A 25,610-nucleotide genomic window follows, 5' to 3' on the forward strand; every position below is an offset into this window, starting at 1 on the left:
TCCCTCCACCAAATATGAGACAAATGAAGGATTCCTGCCTGTGACCTTTTACTCATGTGAATAGTCTTTAGTGATATAAGCAGTCTCCTCCACATGAAGCAGGTAAACACAAAGCATCACTTAGCATTAGTCTCAAGTCAGTCAGAGGATCCAGTTCTCTGTAAGGTGATTTTATAGAAATCCACCTAGAGCTGAGTAAATTACACTTTTTTTTGTTTGGTTGGCTTGGTTTGTCGGGCACTTTCAAGAAGTTGAAAAAAAAATCATTTGAGGTCAGACTGAAAATGAACATTTTTGAAATTTTCAGCAAATTCAAAAATTGATTTGTTTCAGGTTGAATGAAATGTTTTGTTTTGATACATTATAACCTTTTGTTTCAACAATTGGAAATGTTGCATTTCAATGTTGACCATTTTTGAAATGTTTTTTGACATTTTTAAAATTAAGGACACTGAAATGGAAAGTCATTTCAAACTGAAAAATGGAAACATTCTGATTATTTTTCTGAATTGCTTGTTTTTGAAACAAACAATTTGGTGAAATTGACATGAATTCACAAAATGTTTCAGTGTTGCCGAACTTGCATTTTTTTTTTATGAAAAAAATTTCAGCGAAGAAAAATGTCTCCCAGTGCTATATCCAAAGGCTTCATCTTGCTCCCATTGAATTCAATTGAAAAATGCATTTTTTGCTATTGACATCAATGGGAGCAGGACCAGGACCAGCGATTGTGTGCATGGGGAGAAGATTCCCTGTCTGTAGGGGAGGACAGGGGACAAGGGGAGTGGTTTGGGTTTGGGTTTGGTTTTACAAGTATTCCTCTGACATTTTAAAAAAACATTCAATTTGAAGTTGCCATCTATCCTATGATTAATAAAGTGTGTTACTTTTTTGTCTCCAGATTAAAAATGCTGAGCTGTGCATTGTGCTTCTCTGCTTTGGAGAACATGCTATGGAGCACTCTTAATTAGTCAGCAAATACCAGAGCCGCACTTTAGGGAGTCAGTGAAAGAGAAAGGGGGAAATGTTCACTAATAATCCAGTTATTCAACAAGAATGTTGACTTGCTGAACTTCAAGCAAAGAACTGGTAACAACATTCTTCTAGTGCTTAGCATCTAATTTGTTTTCAAGACCACAAGTGTGATAAGACTGCAGTATCTATTAGCTGGGTGGAACAAAGAGGCGAGATATCGGATAGCTACATATCTAACTGGGCCTTCACAAGACGTTTATGGCTCTGTCCCACCACTCTTTGGAAATTACTGCGGCAAGGCACCTCCATCACCTTGCCAGGCTATGGGGTGGGGTGAGGAGGGCTGGGATAAATCAGTCCCACTCTGGAGAGCTTTTATTTCTCAATTGGGTTTTATTTTTCAATATTCACAAGGTGGGCCTCAGGGTAGGCCCAAGGAGTACTCTTCAACCAAACCAAAAAACAGATTCATAATGCACAAAAAAGAAAAATCTTTCCCTGGCCCCTCTCTGGAGTATTGCCTTAGTATGCAGGCCCCAGGGTGCCAGTCCTTCCTCAAACAGGCAATTACCTTGGTTGCTTCCCCTATAGGGAAGGGAGCAGCCTTCCACCCTGGAGAAGCCTTTTCTCCCTGCTGCCACTAGCCCTGCTGCAGCTTGCCTCTCCTGCTTTCCTCTCACCAGAGATAGTATCAGAGGGGTAGCCGTGTTAGTCTGAGTCTGAGTCTGGATCTGGATCTGGATCTGGATCTGGAGGACTCTTTTTGCTGCTCTCACCAGAGTGAGGTTTTTATTGTTACAGGCAGCCCTTAATTGGACTCAGGTGTCCCTAGCTGGCTTGAGGTTACCTCTTTTCAGCTCATGGGGGAAAGGGCCTTTACCATTCTAGGGCTGACATACCTGCCTTCTACCACTCTCTTACATTTCTGACTCCTCCTGAACCTACTCTAATGGTTCTGGCTGCACTTCTCCCTGCACCTTCTAATCTATGCTCATCCCATCCATGGCCCCACGAAGTCATGAGATCTCCTCATCAGCCTCTTCCTCGTGATGGCCAAAGTGGCCATTTATAATACTAGGGAGAGGATGTTGACTGAGGGGATTCCCTGCGACTGTGGGGCTATTTCTGTTCCTCTTTCTGTTCATGTTCCTCTAGGCCGTATCTGTTGACTCCCTTGATATCTTTGAGGAGCAGTGGGCACTGTCCGGTTCTCTGCTCGGTGTCCCCTTCAGGTTCTCTACTCTTGACCTTTGACCCTCACACCTGTCCCAGTTGTTGTTGTTATCTCCTGAAATACCTATTTGAGTCTCAGGTTCAGTAGCTCCTCCCCTTAGGCTGGGGGAGGGGCCTGTAGCTGTGGGTGGGCTTGTGCCCACCCACTTTCCAGAAACCAATAAGACCACCCTCTTACAGCTGTGAGGTCTGACTTTGTCATACTTCTATTCAACTGTATGATACATTCAGCTGTCAATAACTTCAGGGCTTGCTCAGCTTTTCAATCAGTTTGTCCTGCTATGTAGTGCAGATTCCATGGTTTAAAGGATCAGTTAAGTGGAACCAAAAGGGGTCTATCATTATATAGAAATAGTGGTTTGTCTCTTATGTAAATTCAAGTAATAATTCCCCCTTACTGAACACAGTTTTGTTGGGAGAAACTCTTGTCCTCACAGCATCTGGCCATAACTAAGTCCTGATCTCACCTGAGGACTGGATTATTTGGGGCAGATCCTTAGCTAATGTCAGTTATCATAACTCCATCCTACTTCTAGGCCTGTAGTTTTGCTTCTTTTGGCTTCCACCAACCAGCCTCCTTCACCTTGCATGTTGCCTTCAATTATTGTAGTGGTTAAACCTAAAAATTCACACATCTGTAACCTTAGCCTTCTCTAGGCTGCAGAAAGCATGGGAGCTACCAACCCCAATCTCCATGGACAAGACCAAACAACCACAGGCAGACTAAATGGCAAACAAACATAAGCTGGTGTTTTTGCAGTTTCTATCTGTTCAGTTCCATTCCTTTCTACTACATCTTGGAATGGGAATTCCAGAATGAGGCCTTTAGGCCTGAAATAAACCCTGCTGCCATTTCCTGGGCCCCTAGATTCATAGGACATGTAGAATACTTATGGTTCAGGCCATGTCTACACTGTAGGCACTACAGCGACGCTTCCTGTGGAAGAGGTTTTTCTGTTGTTGTAATTAATCCACCCTTCCAAGCAATGTGAAAACTACAAACTGCTTTGTCTTCACTAGGATATCACCGTGAGTTAGTTAACATGAAGTAAAAACACACCCTTTTCTCTAGTGCAGACACACTTACTCCGTGTGAGTAACTCTTATATGAGTAGTTCCGTTTTCTTCAATGAGACTACTTAAATGAGGAAGTGAGACTCAGTCTGAGTAAGATTCGCAGAATTTGCACTCTACGGAAACATGCAACTAAACGATGTTGCAGCAAGGGTAACCTGTTCTCATTAAGACTGACATATGAATATAATCCGTTGCTCTAGTTTGGAAGAGTTTTCATATGATTTGTAATGTTTCACAAATCATGGTGCTGGCTTAATTAGTAAAAAATAAAGCCTGTCTGTTTGGACCCAATTTTGCAGTCCTTATTCAGAGAAAACTCATGAGAGTAAGGACAAAGGAGTGTAGGTTTTGAACTTCTAACAGAACCATTTTCTGCCTCTGAAGCACATGAGTGTGTGCATAGCGCACCCCGTCGCATACACACACAGATCTTTGCCCTTTCATAAGCAAAGATTAAGGAAAAATATTAGCTCAAGTTAAGAAAACTAACTAGATAAATTTACGTTAGCATAACCAGTTTATCCTTTCTCTATTGATTCTTTAATTGTCAGGATCTAATGCAAGTTCCTCATATTGATAAATAGGAAGCCTGCCCATCTTGTTACACTATTGGCAATATATAATGTTATGTCTCTGTTCCCTGGATTTGGTCAATTTGTATGTCTAAGTTCAAAATGAGACCTCTGTACTTCATTTGTCTACCATGCAAATTGAGATGGTGAGAGGAAAGACTTGATGACACAAGAACAGACGAAATCTTTACCAGTGATCTTTACTGATTCACTTGTGGTTCCATTTCTTGTCAGTTAAAGCTTATGAACAATGCTTGGCAATATTCCTTATCTCCGTGATCAATGCATTGGCGAGCGTGCCTTGTGTAGAGGTTATTCTGCTACATCTCAGGCTTATTCATGCAGCCTTCTTGCCATTTACACAATATTGTCAGGTCGAAACCGCAGCGCAGCAGCAAAGGTTTTGAGCTGTTTGTGAATGTGGTTGTTTTGGCAGTTATATTGTCATCGTTTTCCAGAGCACCTGAGCACTTTACCTCTGATGCTGCAAAGCCGGAATGTGGCAGAGAGCAGAGGTGAAATTCATCCCTGTGCAGAGAGGTCATACAAGGCCTATGTATTATTTCAGTGCTCCAAACAAAATTTAAGGTGGACTTAAGTGATGGATAGGCCTTTTGCTGGCCTGCTGCACAGGCGAGTATTTCACATCTTTACGTTATTCTCATGCTCCAAGAGTACAGCAAGGGTCTGATTCAAATCCCACTGACTTCCCTAGAACTGGATCGGGCTGGATATTACTCCTGATACGTTCCCGCACTGACATTCAATAAAATCACAGTGATTTGAAAATTCTTGTTATTGATGGTTTAAAGTATTGAATGGACTTGCACCATCCTATTTATCTGATCTTCTAGTTTTATATTCTGAATTCTTTAGTAAGAGCCAAATAGGTCAGATATTTAACTTGCACTGAATTTAATCTCAAAATTAGGAGCCAGAGCTATGTGTGATTTGAGCCATGTCTGCAGCATGTCACCATTTAAAAACTCCACATCAGCAGTGGAACAGACAGGAATCTCTATTGACTGCTATGTTTTGTTTTTATTGCTGCACTGGATTCTGTTCTTGTCTATACTAGTATGTACAGCGGCGATATACTCCAGTATAAGCCTAACTCCATTAGAGTCACTCCAGATTTACACCTGCATAATGGAGAGCAGAATCTGGCCTTCTGTTACTTGTAGTGTAGGATTATAGAGTGCTCTGGAATTTTTCTCTAGCTGTTTTACAGTGCAAGTTTTCTGTAATAGATGCTCTTGTACGATGATGAGGAACATATGCAACATATTCTGAGCTAAACTTTCAAAGATTTGGTCTCCCTTTTTGCAGATGCAAATCGGGCAGCTAGCCATCCAACTGGTGATATTTTATACACTAGTTTGGCTTTGATTTGTATATAGCTTTCACTAGGTTTAAAAATGCTTTAGAGAGTCAGTCAAAAGGTAAAGAGAGAAGATGAGATTCAGAGAGCAGATTCAGTGCCTCCTAAGGAGAAGGAAAATAATTCCAGATGGGGAGAAACACAAGTCAAAGAGTGACATAGCCCCACATCAGATCACAGAGAGGCAAAAGTGGGGATCCCAAGAGCCTGACTCTCCTTTCACTGGTGTAACTACTCTGGAAAACAGTGGGCAGGTTATCAGCTAGTGTACATGGCCTGAGAATCTGCCCTAGTGGAGTTGCATCTGGCTCAAAGTGTGTAAGAGTCTTACCTAGAAAGACTCCCATTGACTTTAATAGGGCCGCAGGTGAGTGGAGAATTGGCTCCAAGATGACAGGAGGGAAGTAAGCAGATGCAGCGGTAGCTGGAGATCAGAGAAGTAGGATAAAATCATCCCATGGAGTATTTTGAATACTAGCGGGATAAGTTTGTCCTGGATCTGGTGACTGAGAAGAAGCCAATGAAGTAGACACGTTCTTCAACTCCTGCCCCCAGACAGGCTAAAATGCTACTTGAAATATGTTGTGTTTTAAATATTTCTTTGTTGGAGCAATGCATGGGATAAATTCATAACTATAATAGTGCTGCCTTAGCCTTCAATCCTCTTACAATGCATATGCCTCGATCTTTATAAATAACAAACTCCTGGAATTAAATAGTCTCATATGTGTTTTTTTTCTTTAGAAAAGCGAGACCACACTACTATCAATGAGGCCAGAAGCTCTAGAAGTTGCCAAGTTTAATATTCTCCAAGTAATTTTTTAATGTCTTGTGGGTTGTTTCCAGTAAATTAGGGGAGATCTTGTACAAACACTTCCAAGCATTTCTTGCATTTGTTCCTCTAGTTATAGACTATGAGACAAGATTGTTGCCTGTCTTTGGCCAGGAAGTTAGATATTAAAGCCACTAACGCTTAATATAATTAAAAAAAAACCCACCAAAAAACTTGTAAGTGGTTTTGCCATTAATTTTACTCTTAAAAAAAATCCTCTGTGATAATGCAACTCTATATGTTTATGGAAATATGCTTATGAGTGTAAATATAATGTAACTGGAATATGCTTTATGCAAAAGGTCTCTTGTAAGGTATCATTACAAAGCTTATAATCTACTGAGTGTGGTCATCCTGTTTGTATGAATGTATCATTCTTGTATCTGATGCTAGAAATATGAAGTATTACTCTGAAGTCCTATTGTAACTATGTAAAGTGTGGGCCATTAATGGTGGCTTGGAATCTTGATGGCTGTCATTAACTAGGACAGTTGGTTGTGAATGGCTCTGTTTACTTGCTAACCTTCGTTGGTAGGTGCAGACCAGCCCTGAAAGAATGGAGAATGAGGTCTTACATTGACATGTGATCATGTCACCTTGTCTGGAATCCATCTTAAACCTGGTGCTTTTCCATTTAGAAAGAGGGGTGAGGACCCAGAGAGACAAAAGATTCCCGCCTTGTGCCAAAGCTGTAAAAGGGGGTGGAACAGAACAAAGGTGACTAGTCATGAGAAATCCCCTAGTTATGACTTGAGCTGAAACTAAAAAGAACTGTACCAAGGAAAGTATTGGGCCCAGACTAGGAAGGAGTCTAGTCTGTGAAAGAAGCTTATTGGAAAATCTCTGAGGGTGAGATTTATCTGTATTCAGTTTCTTAATGTACTAGGCTTAGACATGCGTGTTTTGTTTTATTTTACTTGGTAACTTACTTTGTTCTGTTTATTACTTGAAACCACTTAAATCCTACTTTTTAAACTTAATCCTCTTTGTTTATTAGTGAACCCAGAGTAAGTGATTAATACCTGGGGGAGCAAACAGCTGTGCATATCTATCAGAGATGTTATAGAGGGTGGACAATTCATGAGTTTATCCTGTAAAAGCTTTGTACAGAGTAAAATGGATTTATTTGGAGTTTGGATCCCAACTGGGTGTCTGGGTGCTGGAGACAGGTAATTTGCTGAGCAGTTTTTGGTTAAAGTCTGCAGCTTTGGGGGCATGGACCAGACCTGGGTCTGTGTTGCAGCAAGCTAGCATGTTTGGCTCAACAAAGCAGGGTTCTGGAGTCTCAACCTGGCAATGGAAAATTGGCTCAGAGGTAATTTCAGCACATCAGGTTACAGCTGAAAGAGGGTCTCTGTGACTGAATCCATCACACCTCCATATTTTGATGTAGATTGAAAGAAGCAAACTGAAAACTCTTTATGTGGTAAAATTCAAAGCAGGAGATCACTATAGTGATTACTGGCAAGAAGCTATGTAAATATGCCTAAAAGCGAAAGCCATAGCAGATCTGGGAATGATGTCTCTGCCAAGCAAGCTCAGATTCCGTGGTTGATTATATTACATTCCGAGCTTGTCTTTTTTCCAGGGGGAATGGGAAGAGTGATCCATATTTTATCTTTTGAAAGCGGAGCCAAGATGATACAATGAGCATGACATTGCTAGTTCACTGCCAATTACTTTGATTTGTAGATGGCCCTTCTGAGCGATGCTGGTGAAAATATTCCTGAGATTAACTTTCTGATCAATTTTTAGTTATTAAGGGCCAGATTGTTCAAAGGTAGTTTTGTGCCCTAAAATGTAGATAGAAGCCTAGTGGATTTTCAGAAGTGCCTAAGCAGTTTAGATGATTAACTCCAATTAGTGGTAATGGGAGTTAGGCACCTAACCTGCTTGGGTGCTTTTGAACATCCCATTAGGCTCCCCTCCACTCTTTGGGTGTCTAAATGTCTTTGAAAATCGAGCCCTAACTATACACTCACTAGCCCTCTCACATCTCTAAGAAAATATTTTTGAGGTTCCCTCTGGCCCTCCACCCTCGTGGATAAGTCATAAGAGTGAGTATCCAAGGTCCTTTCCCTGGCTCTGTCACAAAATCATTGTGTGGCCATGGGCAAGTCACTTAACTTCCCTCAGTTACTCCATCTGAAAAATGGAATTAATAATAGCTATCTCATATGCAAATTTAGGATTAAATAATAATTGCTGTAGTTATGAAGCACTGGGAGATCAGGGGATACAAGCATTAATTTAAATCTTCATAATAAATGTCTGAATGTTATGGTGTTTGGTTTTCAAGTCCCTGTTTTTTCTGCGGAATCTCATAAATGCTACAGTATGACTCACTGTATTGTATTGCGTTGGTTTCTTGCATACGTCAGGACTTATGGCATGCTACTTTTTACCATGAAAGGGGATATTAAGACCTTAAGAGCCATAACATTATAGGATGAATCTGTGATCGCCACACAGAGGCAGAAAATTTCTCCATCTTCATGCTCATTTGTGTTCAAGGCCAGTCTAAATATGCTATCTAACCTACTGTTTGCCCCCAAACCATTTTCAAACGTAAATTGATTCATATACAAAATACGAGGAACATGGCCTGAATATATGTTCCCCTTGGCATCTATTTTTAGGTGTTATACTTTGAACAATCACTGTTATGCTGAGGGCATTCAGATTTGTTCTCCCTGTTGTTCCTTCTAAGGCCAGCTCAGTCCCATAATAAAGTTCAAATCTGGATTTCAAAGATATATTCAAATCAATGCTGACAAACAAGGGGTTTTGAAAAATGTCTGCTAACCCCTTCCACTGACATAAACGTTGTTTAATGGCACTATAACTTGAGATGAAGAGAAATCAATGCTATTTTTTAAATGTTTTTTATTTTAATTCATTTTTTTTTAATAAACCTATTTAAAAGTAAAATTGACATAGGTTGTTACAATGTTAAGGAATAACCTTATACTACATCTATGAAAATAATTTAAGTAAAAAATATCATTCAGTACTTATTTGCTGCTGAAGTTTAATCCACTAAGCTTGTGGAAGCCACTGGCTAAGCATCTGGAACTACAGTTTGTTAAAGTGCTAAACTGCTGTTGACAGCAGTAGCCTCTTCTGCAGGTGCAGAGAATATTTTCTTCATTTCAGTTTATTGAAGTAGATCAGTGCAATGATTAGCTCATTCAAAGTTGAGAAACCGAGTGGGAGTTGAAAAAGCAGGGAAGTTTATTTTCTTTTTCCAGTCTATGAATAAAAATGAGTTGAGAAAAGATGAGAAGTGGTGACCGGAAACAATCAGTTCCATTAATTAGCTACTGATAATACTTCTTTTGTTTAATAAATCAGTTAGTTTTAAATGCAAAACAGGCATTGATAAACATACTTTTTTCTTATGTGTCAGCACATTTGAGATAGTTTTATTGAATCGATTTTAAAATCCTGGTTTTGTTCATTTTTAATTGAATTCTAGTTTCCATACAAATGCAGCTTTACACAAATCATGAGTTAAAAATTAATCAGCTAATAGATAAGAATTGTGTCTTTCACCATTTTCTAACAAAATAAAAATAAAAATAAACAAATCTGAATAAATATGTTAACTATATAATTGCTTAAATAAATGTGTATAGATATTTCCTCCTGGTTAGTAAAAAGAAGTATGAAATTATGCCAACTAACGAGAAACAGCCTTTCTTTAGGAAAATAAAAAGTACAAATGCAAACCAAAATGAAAATCAATAATTTAAATGAAAGTTTCCTGCTTGGTGATTTTAAATCATTATTAAAATCAGCGAGTTAAATCATTTTGATTTAAATCACTCCACCCTCTTTGACTGTTCCATTTAAGGCCATGTCTATATGAACCATGCTGCAGCAGGGCAGATGTGCCGATGCAGCTGCACTACTGCAGCATGTGTGGTGAAGACACTCTGAGTTTATGCTGATTGGCGAGAGCTCTCCCGCTGGCATACAGAAACCACCTCTGCGAGCAGCATAAGCTGTGTCGGCGGGAGAATCTCTCCCAGCGCCGTGCACACAAACACTTATTTCTGTATAACTTATGTCACTTGGGGGGGGGGGTTGGTGTGACATTCTATACCTTGGGGAAGCGTCCTGTAACCCCCATATTCCTCATTTTTATTTAATCGTGATTTTACCTTACAAGGCATGCTTTAAATGTATCAAGGGAAAGGTTATGATCTGCTGAAAGTCATTTCTCTATCCGTATATGTGTATCATTAATGCATATGAAGTTATGAGAATTGTGTTGTATGGTTGTCACTAAAATATGCTGCATCTTGGGGAATCAGCCAGATATTAGCTCCCCAGAGGCAACAGCAAGGAAAGTAACCAACATCTGGGCAGGTGTCAAACAACCCACCAACAACTGTTGTCCAGCAAAGGAGCTATAATTCAGTGACTGCATGAGGCCACACCAGGGGAATTGCTCAGCCTTGCCTGGAGACTCAGCAGTGCCCCCGGACATGCCTGGACTTGTGCTCCCCAAGCACATGGGACTGAGGGTATGAAACAGAACCCAGCGGCCACAAGCTGGGCCTTTCTCCTACCCCCACCTATGCTGCAAGTAACAAGGACACTGAGAAGGTTTAAGACTCCAGCAGAAGAAACTGGCCCAGATTTCAAGGGTGAAATCTGTGTACTATGAACTGCAATATCCAGTGGAGTGAGAAAAACTGCTTAATTTAGATGTTGCCCAGTCTGCTAGGATTGAGAGTTTAGTCTGTGTGCTTATATTTCATTTTATTCTGGTAACTAATTCTGACTCTTTACCTATAACATAATATCACTTAAAATCTATCTTTTGTAGTCAATACATTTGTTTAGCTGTTTATCTTTACCAGGGAGTTTGTATGAAGTGTCAAGTATCAGAGGGGTAGCCGTGTTAGTCTGGATCTGTAAAAGCAGCAAAGAATCCTGTGGCACCTTATAGACTAGCAGACGTTTTGGAGCATGAGCTTTCGTGGGTGAATACCCACTTCCTCAGATGCATCTGAGGAAGTGGGTATTCACCCACGAAAGCTCATGCTCCAAAACGTCTGCTAGTCTATAAGGTGCCACAGGATTCTTTGCTGCTTGTATGAAGTGTGTGGCAAAACTGCTCAGGTTTTAAAGTGATGTAGATCCACTTTCCATTGATGAAGTGGTGAACCAATTAATAAATTTGCACTGCTCATCTTGAGCAGTGCAATATGGTATCTTCCTGAGCTGCGATTCTGGGAGCTGCAGGGGATTTGGCTCTGGTGCCTTTCTCTGTGTGATTCATGAGTGGCTCTGGGAGCATTCATGCAATCTAGCTGGGTGTGGGGCTCCACATGTGATTGCGCTGAGTGATCACAGCACCTGGAGGGGTTTGCTGCTTGTCACTAGCAAGGCATTATGAGAGCCAGCCCAGGCTGGAGAGAGTTAAGGGGGCACAGCAGTCCCACGGTCCCAGGCTGCACCTCAGGGGTCCTGTCACAGTTGGAATATTCACATCCCTCAGCGTCATACATTTTGCCAGCATAGGCTGTAGTGTAGAATAAGCCGTACACAACAAGAGTTAGGAGTGGTAGTGGAATCAGTGGCATTATTGTTAGTAATCTCGTTTGCTTTTTCTCTTTTTAAACATCTGGGAAGTACAGCTGATGTGGTATTGACATCTAAAGCTGAATATTGTCAATCATCCTGCTTTGTGGAGTTCCATCCCATCCCAAGTTTTCATTTGTGCATCATCTGTTTAGATTTTAAGCTCTTCACAGCAGGGTCCTGCTCATCAGACCTTTCTCTAAAGCAGGTAGCATTAGGGTGACCAGATGTTCCTATTTTATAGGGACAATCTCGATTTTTGTGCCTTTTTTCTTATATAGGCTCCTATTACCCCCCACCCTGTCCCGATTTTTCACACTTGCTGTCTGGTCACCCTAGGTAGCATGCTGTTGATAATATATAAATAAAAACAACAGTTCGCTACTTACGGGTCCTTCTCTGTGCACCAGCCAGAGTACCTGCCCATATTAGGTGGAGCACTCCACCAAACACTGTGATGTAGTTTATACAGGGTGTCTCTGTGAATATTTCCTTCAATTCCACACTGTGTGAGCTTCACAACCCTCTGAGTTTCTGGCTCAAACTCAAAACAAAACTACTTCTGAGTTTTACCTGGTTCTGTACTGAAATGATTTGAAACCACAAATTTCACACGTTTTTTGGTGCAAAGCCATAAGTGGCCCACAGTTTCTTGACTGGTTCTTGTGCTTGAATTGAAACCCCCCCGTTTGCTTGGTTATCAGTTTTGCTGTAAATATTTCACTTGGCTTTAAGTATTTTTTAATTTCCTTCCAATTTTAAGACACGTCATTGGCTCTCTATAAAGCAAACCCACCAAAGTAATTTCATAATTCATTCTTTGAGGTGTTGCATAGTCTTGCTGATCTTTCCTTTGCATAGAAGATCTGCTGTTTGTATGTTCCTGATTATTCTTGCTTTTTCCTTGGTTAACTGTAATAGGGTAAAATCTTGGCCCTGTTGCAGTCCATGGAAATTTTGCTATTGAATTTATTTTCAAATACGGTACCAGCTTCTCCCTTCCCAGTTTCCCCTCTAAACTGTATTCTGCTTATCTTTTTTTACTGCAAGGTCATTGGTGTGTTTCCTATCCTTTAGACTCTATTCAAAACATCTTGAAGCCATCAGAGTCCTCTCTATATGATCATTACCTCAGTTATATTCCCATCCATTGGTTGGGTTCCTTAACATTACTATTTAATTTTTAAAAACCCACTTGTCTCTGGCTAATGTGGCAAATTAGATATCTACTATTTAAATTATTTTCATTAGTAATTGATATTTGCTTTATATTGTGCTCCCTTCCATTCTAGTTGCAGGTTTAAGCACTTAACAGCCACATGCGAGTCCGGCTCTTCATCTGATCCCCTTTTTTGTTTGTGGCACACAATATCTTTTATTTTTTACACAGTATCCTTAACACACACTCTCAGAAACCACTTCACTGAAAAAGTCATACGCGAAGGAGAAGAGTAGGAGGAATTCAGCGTTGACACCTAAATTTGTATCGAGTGTGGGATGCAAGTTAAAATAAAAAAGAGCTAATAATTGGAGCTCTGTTGTTTCTTTCCACATTGCTCTGACAAGGAATCTTGTGATTACGCTGCATCTTTTACAAAATGTTATTTTCTACTGATGGCTCTTTACTAAAGTGATGCATAGCTTAAAATTAAGCATGAGAGTAAACAGTTGGGTGATATTTGCTCATGCCTTTTTTTTTTTTTCCATCTGCCCAGAAATGGGTAACTTGCAAATGTTTCTCTGTGGTTTAAACAAATAAGTCATGAAGCCTAAAAAAGGAAAGCAGCCTTTCTGTGTACAAGGTTTCCTTTCAGATAAATCTCTTGTACCTGTGTGGTTGGGGATTGGCTTTTACCTTAAAAAAATAGCATGGGTGTTGATTAGGGTGAGGGAAGATGTGTTTGTAGTTCTGTTGTTGTTTTTGCCGGAAAGAGAGCTGCATAGCAATCATATGAAAATGAGTTATGGCTCTGGAAATAGGACAATAAGAAAAGTGCCGATTTCACTGTAAAACATAAATAATTTGTTATTCAAAGCACCATCGGGGCTTTGTTCTTTAAAGGGACACCATCAACCTAAAATCTAGTTAATTTTAGAAAACTGAAGTGAGGGTAGTTTCAGGTACTTTGACTATCCCTGAGTTCCCCTCCCAATCTTGGTTTTACAAACACGTTTCCTACTGTATTTTTTTAAAATGTTCTCACCCCTGTTACTGTGTGATACATCCAAACAAACAGGGGAAACTGACTATGCAGGGGAAGCAGGGCAATGGGCTTTGCGTAAAGTTCTGTCCAATACACTACGCAAACAAACTCAAAAAGAGAGAACAATGATTTTTCACTCTTTTTATTCAGTTACCACCAGTGGGGTTGTTACAGGTAACAATTATTTACAACAAAATTTCAGACAGAAGTGACAATGTTCCTTTAAGGGCCATTTTCACAAGTTGCTGAGCAACACACTGTTGAGTGCCCAATGCCTTCTTTGCCAGTCCCTCTGGCCAAGACTTTCCAATGAGTGTCTTAAGTTACTCTCCTAAGCAGAGCTAGTTGGAGAATCTGTCAGGGGCCAGCCTGAAGTTCTGGGGGAGGAGCCTTCAGACACCTACCTCCCAGAATTCAATGAGGCCAGCCTGAAGTTTCCTAACCTAATGAGCACAGCTGACCTTGATAGAAGTTGTCTGATTGTTTGAGCTACCTGGTTGGCTGTAGGAGTCAACAGGCTGATACTTAAGCTCAGTACCAGCAGTTGCCATCCACTGGCTGCTCAGTGCTCCTTGCCTGCAGCTGTGCTTGGTCCTGTCCCTGGCTCCTGCTCCAGTCACTCCATGCCCTGTCCCAGCATCCTGCTGTCCTGGCTTCTGACTTCACACAGCGCACAGTCAACCTGTGGAACCTGTGAAGTTCTTCTTCACACAGCACACAGTTAACCTGTGGAACTCCTTACCTGAGGAAGTTGTGAAGGCTAGGAGTATAACAGGGTTTAAAAAAGAACTAGATAAATTCATGGAGGTTAAGTCCATTACTGGCTATTAGCCAGGATAGATAAGGAATGGTGTCCCTAGCCTCTGTTCATCAGAGGGTGGAGATGGATGGCAGGATTACCTGTTAGTTTCACTCCCTCCAGGGTACCTGGCACTGGCCACTGTCAGCAGATGGATCTTTGGTCTGACCCAGTATGGCCATTCTTATGTTGTTATGTTCTTCTGACTTCCAGCTCTGACCCTCAGCTATGCCTCCAGACTCTTGATTCTGGTTAATGCTTTGGCTTCTGGATCTTGGCTATGCCTTCTGACCATGACTTCGGCTTAGGCTTTGCTTTCTGGTCCTGGCTCTGACCTCTGGCTTTGCTCCAGGACCCTGCCTCAGCTGAATTCAGCTCTGTTAGGTCAAACAGTTGCTCCAACCATTAGGCAAGACCACCCATGACTCAGTCACTGACAGAAACTTTGTGAGGACTATGTTACTTCAGAATATGCAGTTCTTTTGAAATCAAAGCTCTTTGCAAGACAGGGTCGATTTCACTGAAATTTCATTTTGGAACAAACCCAGGAAATACATTTTTTGACACTGTCAAATAAATTTTTGAAATGATTTTTTGTTTGTTTTGAAACAACTTTTTGTTTTGAAACATTTTTATTTTGTATTTTATTGCAAATCTCAAAATCCTTTGTAAAATGGAATTTCCATCTGGTAGTCATAGCTCTAGTCCAAAGGCTCTAGGCAGCTTTTACATTGATGTTTTTCAATGAAAATCAGAAGGAAAATACAACTTCATTAAATTTTCCTCATCCTCAAAACCTTTGAGGCCCCTAATTCTTTTGTACATGTTGCTAAATGGAATTGAATTTGTCATGCTGGTGAAATGGAAGTCTTCCTGGGATTAGCTGTGCTCCATTTGGGACTGTCACTGCTCCATGCCCCACTATGAGAGTCCTGTACCCTCAACTGGGAGAATTCTTGTGCCTTATTAATGGATCACAACAATCTCTCTCCCCTGTATAACCATCCATACTTTTAAATTTATGGAGATATCCTATTTCCTAGAACTGGAAGGAACCTTGAAAGGTCATGGAGTCCAGCGCCCTGCCTTTACTAGCAGGACCAAGTACTGATTGTGCCCTAGATCCCTTAGTGGCCCCCTCAGGGATTGAACTCAGAACCCTGGGTTTAGCAGTCCAATGCTCAAACCACTGAGCTATCCCTCCCCCCTTCAGAATTGCTACTGTAAGGAACCACTGTAACAATGTGTAATGCAGCAAAAAGATCACTGAATAGTTCAGTATTTTGCAGAAGTTGGAATTGTTCCTTCATAAGCTCAATTTCTTAATTAGTTCTGACTTATGTATATTAGTTTTATTTTAGGAGATGCTGGGCACCCACAACTCTGTTTGAACCAGAGTTGCTGCGGTGCTCTGCACCTCTGGAGATCAGGCTGGTAATTTATATTTTGTAGGAATTCAAACCTCTTGAAGCGCAAACAATTTTTGTTCTGCTGGTGTGATTATTGTTATTACGGTTCCCATGTCACTATAGTCTGTGACCTGCATATCTGGAAAGTTTTTGACTCCTGAGCTGCTTTCTTTGTAATATCATAAATCAACCCTCGCCTCCCCCAAATCCATAGAAACATTTTAACTGTGACCCTTTTAGGGAGAAGAATTGTAGAAATCCATTGGCATAAAGCAGAACGACAAGTCAAAATCACAAGTTTTGGTCTGAAATGTCAGTGAATGTTTTGGAATCAAAAATCAACTTTCCTGTACAGTGGCTCCCTCTGGAAGAGCTCCCTTCCTGGAATCCAAGGATCTGTTTATTTTTGCAACTGATTATGCACTGACTTCTTATGACATCTACAGATGGTTTGTGGAAGACTGTATGACTCAAGGGAGACTGGAAACTGTACAGAAATTTTCACAGGGCTTAAGAAACTGAAGGCCAACACACATACTATCCAGAACATGCAGAAACATGTGAGAGAGAGACAGCTATCAATACATAACACATATACAGTCCACAATACAAAAAATGCCCACTCCTGCTCTCATGGAGGAATGGCCATTAACTTCAGTAGTAACTGGACTGGGCCCATGCCTTATCTAATAGGGAAATACCAGTATTCTCATGTTCCTTAACTCTGGTAAGCATCTTCCAGGTAGCTGGTAAATTTATAGCATTGTCATCTAGGCTTAAATTCACTTTCCTCTCGTTTACATCGCGATAGGCAAAAAATTAGAGGTCTTCAGATCTTGTTTTTCTCCTGACCCAGGGTCAGTCCGCTGGTGTTTGTTGTTGTCATTTCTATAGTTACACTAGAAGCACAAAATATTTTGGCTGCCCAGTGCCAGAAATAACTAGCTGGAATAAAGTTAATAATATGATGGCTGTGGGCATGAGTCATAGTCCTGGTGGCCTTTGAGACAGAAGAGAGATTGCATTGGTGTAGTAGTGACGAGAGCCTTCCCTTTGGACGTTTGTCTCCAGTTTGAAATGCGTATTGTAGACCACATCCCAAGTCCTTAGAGGGCAAACATCCATATACTCTTCCTTCCCCTGACACCTTTGGGTGCATGTGGATCCCAAGACGTACTAAGGGGCTGGATATATGACTTGTCTTGTGGATGGGTAAACCCACCCCAACCCTCAATGGAGCATCTAGGGAGAAATCTCTGTGAGGAGACCCTCACAGAGATTTTCCTCCCTGGTGGTGTCTACTTCCCACAGGAGCAATTGATTGGGCCCATCATTTTTAGACAACCCTTTCGAACTCCCACTCAAGTCTTGAGTAAGGACAGGAGGCTTTAGTTCAGTATATGTAAGTCACTCACTCATGTATTTCCATCTGGTGCATGTTTTCCCCTGGAATTTGCTTTAGAGGATTTTCTCATTTGCCTTAGTAGTGCTCGATCATGTTTAGTGTAACCAGGGTGAGTTAGGCTCATTCATTCAGAAAGAAAAGCTTCCTATTCTATCTGTACATTAAGAAGAACTGTCAAATACGAGCAATTCAATTGCTTAGAACCAAATCCTAAGATCCTTAGGACAGTCTCACTCAATCTTTACTCAAACACTCAGACATCAAACAATGAAAACAGAGCAAAGAACTCTGTGGCCCAGACACATTAACATCACAATTCCAGCAGGTATATAAGCACATGCAAATGACTATTGCCATTGAAGATTGCTTACCATCAAGCACATGAGTAGTCATATGTTTAAGTACCATCTGAGACTGAGGTCTATATTTTGATGACAAATGTATTCGCTAAATGGCTTCTTTGGTACTCACAGAAAACTGCTTTCAACCCAAAGAGGAGTTGTTTCTCTTCAGATTTCTGTCTGGGTGGTTGAATCCTGAATTTATTCCCTTTAGATTTAAAGATTGTATTTTTTAAATAGCATTAACTCTATTGAGGTTTAAGGATCAAAAGATTCATGTTTGTTTTTTGTTCTGTACTCAAAACAACCCTTTTCTCACATCGCTTTTTCTGTGATTCAGCTAGCAAACTTGGTCACAGTGAACTTCGCGCTTCCTCTTGTCGGTTCTGACGTGCACTTTGTGTGGTGCATTCTATAAATTTTGCAGACTGTGTTTGAGTTTTGTTGTTAACGTGAAGCTACAGGTACCACAGCAGAACATGCTGCGGCACTTGATTAGCATAACTTCCCGTTCTGTGGCCAGAGTTGGAATTAGATCAAATTACAAAAGCAAATAATTATTGAATTATTGGATCTAATAGCCTCCATTTTCAAAAGTTACTGGTGATTTTGGGTGACTCCTTGGTTTTACATGCTCAAGTTGAGACACCTTAATGGGCCTGCTTTTGTCTGAAAACTAGAAGCCCCCAAAATCATTAGTCAATTTTGAAAACGTTGGCCGTTATTTCTAAACATACAGTTGCACCAAAAGGAAATCTACCCAGAAAACATTCCTCTGTGCATGTGTGTGCGTGCGTGTGTGTGTAAATCTAGAAGGGGGAAAGGGAAAGGATGCAATTGATTTTTTCCCCCTAACCTATTACAGTGAATTTTTTTCTTATGTTTATTTTAATTTGCTCAGAAAGACTGATGCATGCAAAAGATTTTTGTGGTTTTAAGTAAATAGGCTTGCAGAGTAAAAATCTTTGCATGAAGATTCACTTGGCTTCTTTTAACTTTTTTTTTTTTAATTGCAAATACATGTTACGTATACATGCTGTTTTCATCTACTGGAGACAGTGGGCATAGGACGAAGCAGTGTTGCATTATTAGAACTATACACCATACAATACTGTTTGGAACAAACCTGCATTTGAAAGGGATGGCACTTGGTGAAGAGAGCTTTGGAACCACATTGTTTCCTGTGTACCCTACTCCAAAATATGATGAAAGCCTCAGTAACAGTTTTAGATACATTTTTGATGATTATCTTTGGCCCCGGTGACTTCAGTGGGGTTGCTCACAGTGCATATTGGGCATCTGTCCAAGTCTTTGCAAGATTGGGACCTTTGTGCAGTGCTAAGGCTTTAATCCATTTTATGCCGGTGGCAGTTTGTTTTGAAACTGCAATGCTATATGAGTGACAGTCTTGGGATAGTCTATAATTTTGTTATTTAACATAAACTTGGTATGGGGATTTTACTGCTGTGAACATCTGGTCCAGCAAAAATCTTTGTGGTGATATATATTTGTATCCGGGGTGGCTATCTGCTCTGTATCCAGCCTCTAGACCGTTCTTCGCACAGGGCCTTGAGATCCCCTTGAAAACAGGTGTAAAAGGACAGTGTTACTTTCTGCTGCTGAAACAGAATTTGCTCAGTGGATCATGAGACTATCACAATGATGAAGAAGAATCATCCCAAAATGTCATAATGTGACATGTGCATATATCCATAGTTGATTGTGTTGTTTTTAGTGGATCCAGGAGCTTTGGATGGAAAAACAGGGAAAATCCTGACTTCTTGTGTCAAGCAGCAAAACTCTACAGATATATCACTAAATTCAGAGGCAAATGTGACTAAGGATCTGTCTATATTGTGGATATCAGAATCAGTCAGTTTGCAGAGTGAGTCACAGAGGAAAACGCCAGCACATATGACTTTCACACAGTCATTTGCCTGCTGATCAGTACAGTATTTGAAACTAATTTATCTGATACAGCCTAAGACTTGGCTTTAAAAGCCATTGTTTAAAATATGTGCTCCCTCACTTCACAAGGGGCTCCCAGCAACTCTGCCTGCCAACAGATGAGCATCCAGATTTGGTCCCCCACTTGGTTCCTCATTCACTGTGCCAGCAAATGGCTGAGAGTATCAGAGATGATGCTTAAAAAAAAATCACCAAAACCATGCTAACAGCTGTTCTGCTGGACAGTCAGGTAAAAGCTGTTCCCTGGGCTCCATAGGAAGCATGGTCTGGAACATGTGACTGCGGCACTAATCTTGCTGTGAGAGGGACAGGAACTCTTGCTAATAACATTTAGCACTTGCAGTGCAATGCTTATTACGGTACACTCTTTGAGGAGTGCCTGTTGTGTTTGTACAGCACCTAACGCAATGGGGTTCTGGGCCATGCCTGGCCTCTGTAGAAATACAAATAATAACAATGGTATATGGCTCTTTGCATTTCCAAAGTGCTGTTCAGATACTAATCTTCCCCCATCAGGTAAATACGAGTAGCCCTATTTTGCAGATGTAACAGTTGGGCACAGAGAGCTCAAGTGACTTTCTCCAGGCCACACAGGGAGTCAGCGTCAGAGCTAAAATGACAACAAAGGAGTTGCTGACTCCCAGACCCAGACACAGATCTCTTCTGCTTGAAAGTTGTGCTGGAGGGATCTCCAGGGGGTGGGACGAATCTGGGAAATAATAGAGACCCCACTGTAAAATGTTTGATGCAGATGGAGCAACCCTGCCTCCTCTGATCCCTAGTGTCAATCTGGAGTCAGTGCCTTACTCTGGCCATAGTTGGGAACTATGGAGAGCTGGTGTGGGCATGATACAACAATCATATGCTCCTAGAATCCCAAAGGCTTGATTTTTTTTTTCCCTTTCTCATTCTCTCACACACACGCATGCACAAACACATACCCCTCGCTACTCCAAAAAGGAGGTCTAAGTTAGCCTCGGAGGAATAGCTATAAAAATTACAGGCGAGAGGTCAGCTTTAAGAGTTGTCAGTGGTTCCACATTATTGGCTCAATGGCAGTGCAAAGCACTGCTGCCCTAACATGGCAGGGTGGGGTAACTGAGTCCTTGCACAATTCTAATACACATGTGGCCTCTTCAGGGTCTTTTATATCTTTCTCCAGTTAGTCACACAGCAAAGGCTTTCTCCTTTCCTAAGCAGGCCCGACAGACATAGCTATCTAGCCTGTCAGACTAGCCCTCTCCAGCACAATCACAGGAAGTTATTCCAAGCCTCAGACAAATCCCATTTCTATCTCTGGAAGAGTAAAAGGTCAAAAAACACCAGGCTGAAGCTTTGCCAGCAATATCAGCCCTAGCAGTCACAGCAGCAACTATAGGGCAGAACAGAGGGGAGCGGGTAGCAAGAAATCATGTCCTGGTGACTGCCAGCCTTCTGCTCAGTCTCATCCTGACATGCCTGGACTCCAGTTCCCAGTGGGTCACAGGCTCCCAAAGGAAGTGAAGGTGAGTAGTGGCTCAGAATGGACTGTGGAAGCTGTGTCAGTCAGCCCTGGGAGAGAAGAAGAAAATATAACAGCTAAATTACCAAAGCCGCTCTCTTCAATCTCCATCAAGCCCTCTGTCCCTCAGGACTCTAATATTTTCTTGCCTAGCAATTAATGTTGGCTCCTAGCCACATCCCCATCCTCTTGGAGCAATATATAGTCTAGCTCTCTTAACATGACTCCTGCTTAGTTTTTACCCTTCAGTCCCTGCATGCTAGCAAAGCCATTCTGCATAAGGAAAACCTCCTATTGCAATGTGGTTTCTAAAGCTCCTTGGATTTCTTGGCCCATAGGATATTTTTAATGGGATGACATTTTGGTGGCATTATATTCAGATTACCCCTAATTCCTTAGTATCTATCAACATTACATCACATTTTTTTAAATGTCCTCAAAATCCAGATGAAGATGCAGGTTTCAATGATCTGTCATTCCAGAAAAATCTAATAAAGTTTAAGTAACTGCCTTCTCTCTACTTTTGCTCCATGTGAGTTGGGGTTACTCCACCCACCAGAAAGACTGAGGATCTGATTTTGAAAAGCAGCCATTTTTTCTGTGATCACAATTGTGTTCTGACGGAAAGGGAGAGTTGGGAGGGATACACCTCTACCTCGATATAACGCTGTCCTCAGGAGCCAAAAATCTTATCGCGTTATAGGTGAAACCGCGTTATATTGAACTTGCTTTGATCCGCCAGAGTGCACAGCCCTGCCCCACCAGAGCGCTGCTTTACCGCGTTATATCCGAATTTGTGTTATATCGGATCGCGTTATATCGGGGTAGAGGTGTATTAAGACCATAAACACTGACTTTTGGAGTTGGACAGAGCTGTATAGCAGGAAGGCCGAAACCATCGCAGTAACTTCTGGTGCCTTACTTCCCTGTCAGGGGTCTCCTCTATGCATAGAGCTCTTCCTAACTTTGATGAGCCTTGAACCCCCTTGGGAAAGGACTTCTCTCACTGACCCACTAAAAGGAAAAGGTCTTCTGGTGCTTCTGAAGAACTCAGTCATTTCTCCACACGCCCACTGACTCCTGCATTTTGCTCCCTCTTTTTTCCTTCTTGGATCAGCTTTCCTGTTCCACCCTCTCCCATCCTTCATGAAGTGACTTCGATGCTTTACTGGGCTGGGTCTCCCCATGTTTCCCTTCATGTTTCAGTTTGGCCCTAACCTTCTCATTAACTTTCCCTTTGAATGAGACGCTCAAGGTAACGCCGGTTTAGACACACTTCTAGGACATCAGTGTCACCAACAAAAGCAGATGCTTTCTGCAAAAACACAAACCCAGTTTTCTGTCAGTAAACAGCTTTGACAGGTAGCTGGTGATGGCTGCCTTATTCTCAGGAGCGCCAGCAGCTTTTTTGCCGCCCTAGGCGGCGGAAGGTCCCGCCCCCAACATGCCGCCCCTGACAGAGGCAGCGGAAGGTCTGGCCACCTCAGTCGCCGGCCCCTAAATGTTGGCGACCGCTGGCTCTGCTTATTCTCTGCCTGCTCCCAGCCCTGCGTATAGGTTAGAGCATCTTCCAAGCTTGCCTCATCCTACTCCCTGTGCCAGAAGCTGCATAGTAGTTAGATATGCCAGCACCACAGCAGTTGAGGTCTCCCCAGCACGAGAGGTATCTTCAGCTAAGGGCTTAGGATTAGTCTGTGCTCCCTGTACACAACTCCTGCAGCACAATGGGAGCAGAGCAGGTCAGAGAATCTGCCCCCATGTCAACACCCCACTTCCCCGTACTTACCTTCTGAAAAACAGTGAACTGTCTGTTCTATTTCTGTACAGTGCCTAGCACAATGGGCCTCTGGCGTTGACATGCCACAGCAATACAAAGAATAAATGCTATTTAAAGCCCCAGTCCACCAAATGTTCAGCATTGCTCCCTATTTTTGTCCCCAGGTGATCACTGTTGCTCTAGCCCTAGTCAGGTGCACGCACAGGATCAGTGGGAGATAAGTGGCTGGGGTCAGGCCAACCAGAAGGTGCATGCAAAGCCACCAGAAAATGCTTAGCCAACTGGGATTTGAGGCTTTACAATTAATCTGTGACCTCAGTCACTGGATGTACTTCAGGAAGTGAAAACCATGGCACTGGGGGACTTCAGCAAAAGAAGGGACAGGGAAGGGTCGGAGAGGAGATGAAGCAGTAAATAGTGAGAGAGACGTTACAGAAAAGCAGAAATAAGTGCTGCAGTTCTGAAAATGATTGTGGAAAAACCCTGTTGGTTTGTTATCAGCACTTTCATGGAGGTGAACTCAAGTAACCATTCCACAAACACACATTTTTATCATCGACGCTGATTACTAAGAATGGTGTGACTGTTTTAAAAAAGATTAAGACCCCCAATCCAAAACGGGTGTAGATCAGCATAGCTCCATTGACTGTAAGAGGAATTATGCCCATTTATACCAGCTGAGAATTTGGCCCTGTTTCAAATATTTAGCATTGTGACAGTTTTTGTGAAATGAAGTAAAGGGAGCTATTACTCCTCTCCCACATTACATATATTTAAGGTATCGCTGAGCACATTTAATTGCCCGTTGTTCCCAACAGATCAAGCTATAGTCTCTGAACTTTTCTTTCCAAAGCATTCCCCCCCCACCCAAAATTGTTTTATTAATTGTAGAGTTTTACATGGAGTTTTACTTCTGCTGCACTGGTAAAAGCCTGCCTTAAAAACCCCTAACAAATTGCATAAGGTTAACCCCAAAGAGAAAGCACCTGTTTGGGAAAACAGTCCTGTCTGCCTATAGTTTAGGCAGTTGCATTTTTGCTGTGTCTAGAAGAGTCGGACCATGAAGGGAAGAACTGAGAATTCTAAGGAAATAGATTTAGGGACACGTTAGCTCACAGTAGTATTGTGATAGGAGCGTAACGTTGTATATGAATCAGAAATACAAAGGAAAATGTATAGTTCACAGTTCTAAGAAGGTTCAGTGTGCAATGTGCCAATTTTAATTGTTTTCCATGTCTGACCTATTATTTTCTGATGGTGAGGAAATGATTTAATAGTTTTGAGCACCGTGATTTCATAGTTTGGTTAAGCAAGGGAAGTTTGAGAGTAATGTAATTTAAAACAAACAGCAAATACACTCTAGTTAGTATTTGATTTAGTCTTATGACTTTCCATTACCTTAGGTAAGTCACAGTCCATAAATTAAAAGCAACGTTATACAAAGTATGCAAGTCAGTCACACATTGTCTAGCTGAAAGACATAATGCACACCAACATTAGCAAACAATATTAAAAAGACTTAACCTATATGTGAATCACTTGTGTGAGTGAAGTGCTCAGTCCTGTCTGATCCGTTCCAAAGTCCTCTGATGGCAACAAAAAGACTCCCATTGATTTCCATGGGTTTTGGATCAGGTCCTAAGTTCCAGTTCCAATTTACCCTTTTAACATGTGCACTGGTATAGGGTAGGCAGAAGGTGAAATTGATACACTGAGAAACAAAGCACTTGTCTGTAGAATTTCACATCCAGTGTTCCCTTTCCACACCAGAGTGTGAAACTTCACACAGGATTATTTCATGAGCATGAGAAGTTTAAGTAATAAATGCTTAGATGCTTGAGCCAACTTTACTCATGTGCAGAATGCAGCTAGAAATGGTAGCTAGAATTCAAAGGAAAGTAGATTTTTTTTCATATAGGGAATGAAAATACGAATTTTTAAAACTATATTTCCACTCAGAATGCTGCTTGTTTGCAGGAGCCAGATAATGCAGAAAAAGAAAAAAAGAAAATAAATAAAAAACCACACTACCAACAACTCACAAGGAATTCTTAAAAATAAATGAATTACATAAACTCAAAAGTGGCATATAGAGTTTTGTTTTTATTTTGTATTACATTTATGTATTTTGAAATGAAGAAGGCAGACAAATGTCGATGCGTTATCCTAGACAGACCGATGAATGACCAGCAGGATTCCACAAACTAAATAAGGCCAAAAAGTCATTCTAAAAAAAGTCCAGACATCCAGCTCCTATGAAATGTAAGACCAGGGAAGAATAATTCAGAGTAGCTTTTCAAGAAGAGAAAAAATAAGTTCTTAAAACTGAACTATTCCTAATCAGATACAGAAAGGGAAAAAAACACCTCTTAGGTGGTAAAAGTCCAGTTAAAAACAACGGAAATGAGCTTTTTTAATTCCTTAGAGTAACTTTGTAATTATCCTAGTACTGTACTCTGAATTAAGCAGTCCCGTGTATATCAACTATTCAGAGGTTCCTATTATTATTGCTTGATCTTCAGTGTTTTTCAAATAATGCCA

At 41.1% G+C, this 25,610-nt stretch overlaps 1 protein-coding gene across 7 annotated transcripts in view; it reads left to right on the forward strand.

The window, feature by feature from the left end:
* GAB3 (GRB2 associated binding protein 3) overlaps window positions 1–25,610 on the forward strand; it is a 109,380-nt gene that overhangs the window by 27,033 nt on the left and 56,737 nt on the right. For 3 of the 7 annotated variants that reach the window (XM_050964512.1, XM_050964508.1, XM_050964510.1), the window contains one exon: window positions 5,983–6,051. The exons of the other annotated variants lie outside the window; for them this stretch is intronic. In XM_050964512.1, the coding sequence (XP_050820469.1) occupies window positions 6,007–6,051 (45 nt within the window). In that variant the 5' untranslated portion in view covers window positions 5,983–6,006. The remainder of the gene's footprint in view (window positions 1–5,982; window positions 6,052–25,610) is intronic. 7 annotated transcript variants of the gene reach the window in all.

This window comes from Gopherus flavomarginatus, chromosome 8 (assembly GCF_025201925.1).
Source record: "Gopherus flavomarginatus isolate rGopFla2 chromosome 8, rGopFla2.mat.asm, whole genome shotgun sequence".
Classification (NCBI taxonomy): domain Eukaryota; kingdom Metazoa; phylum Chordata; order Testudines; family Testudinidae; genus Gopherus; species Gopherus flavomarginatus.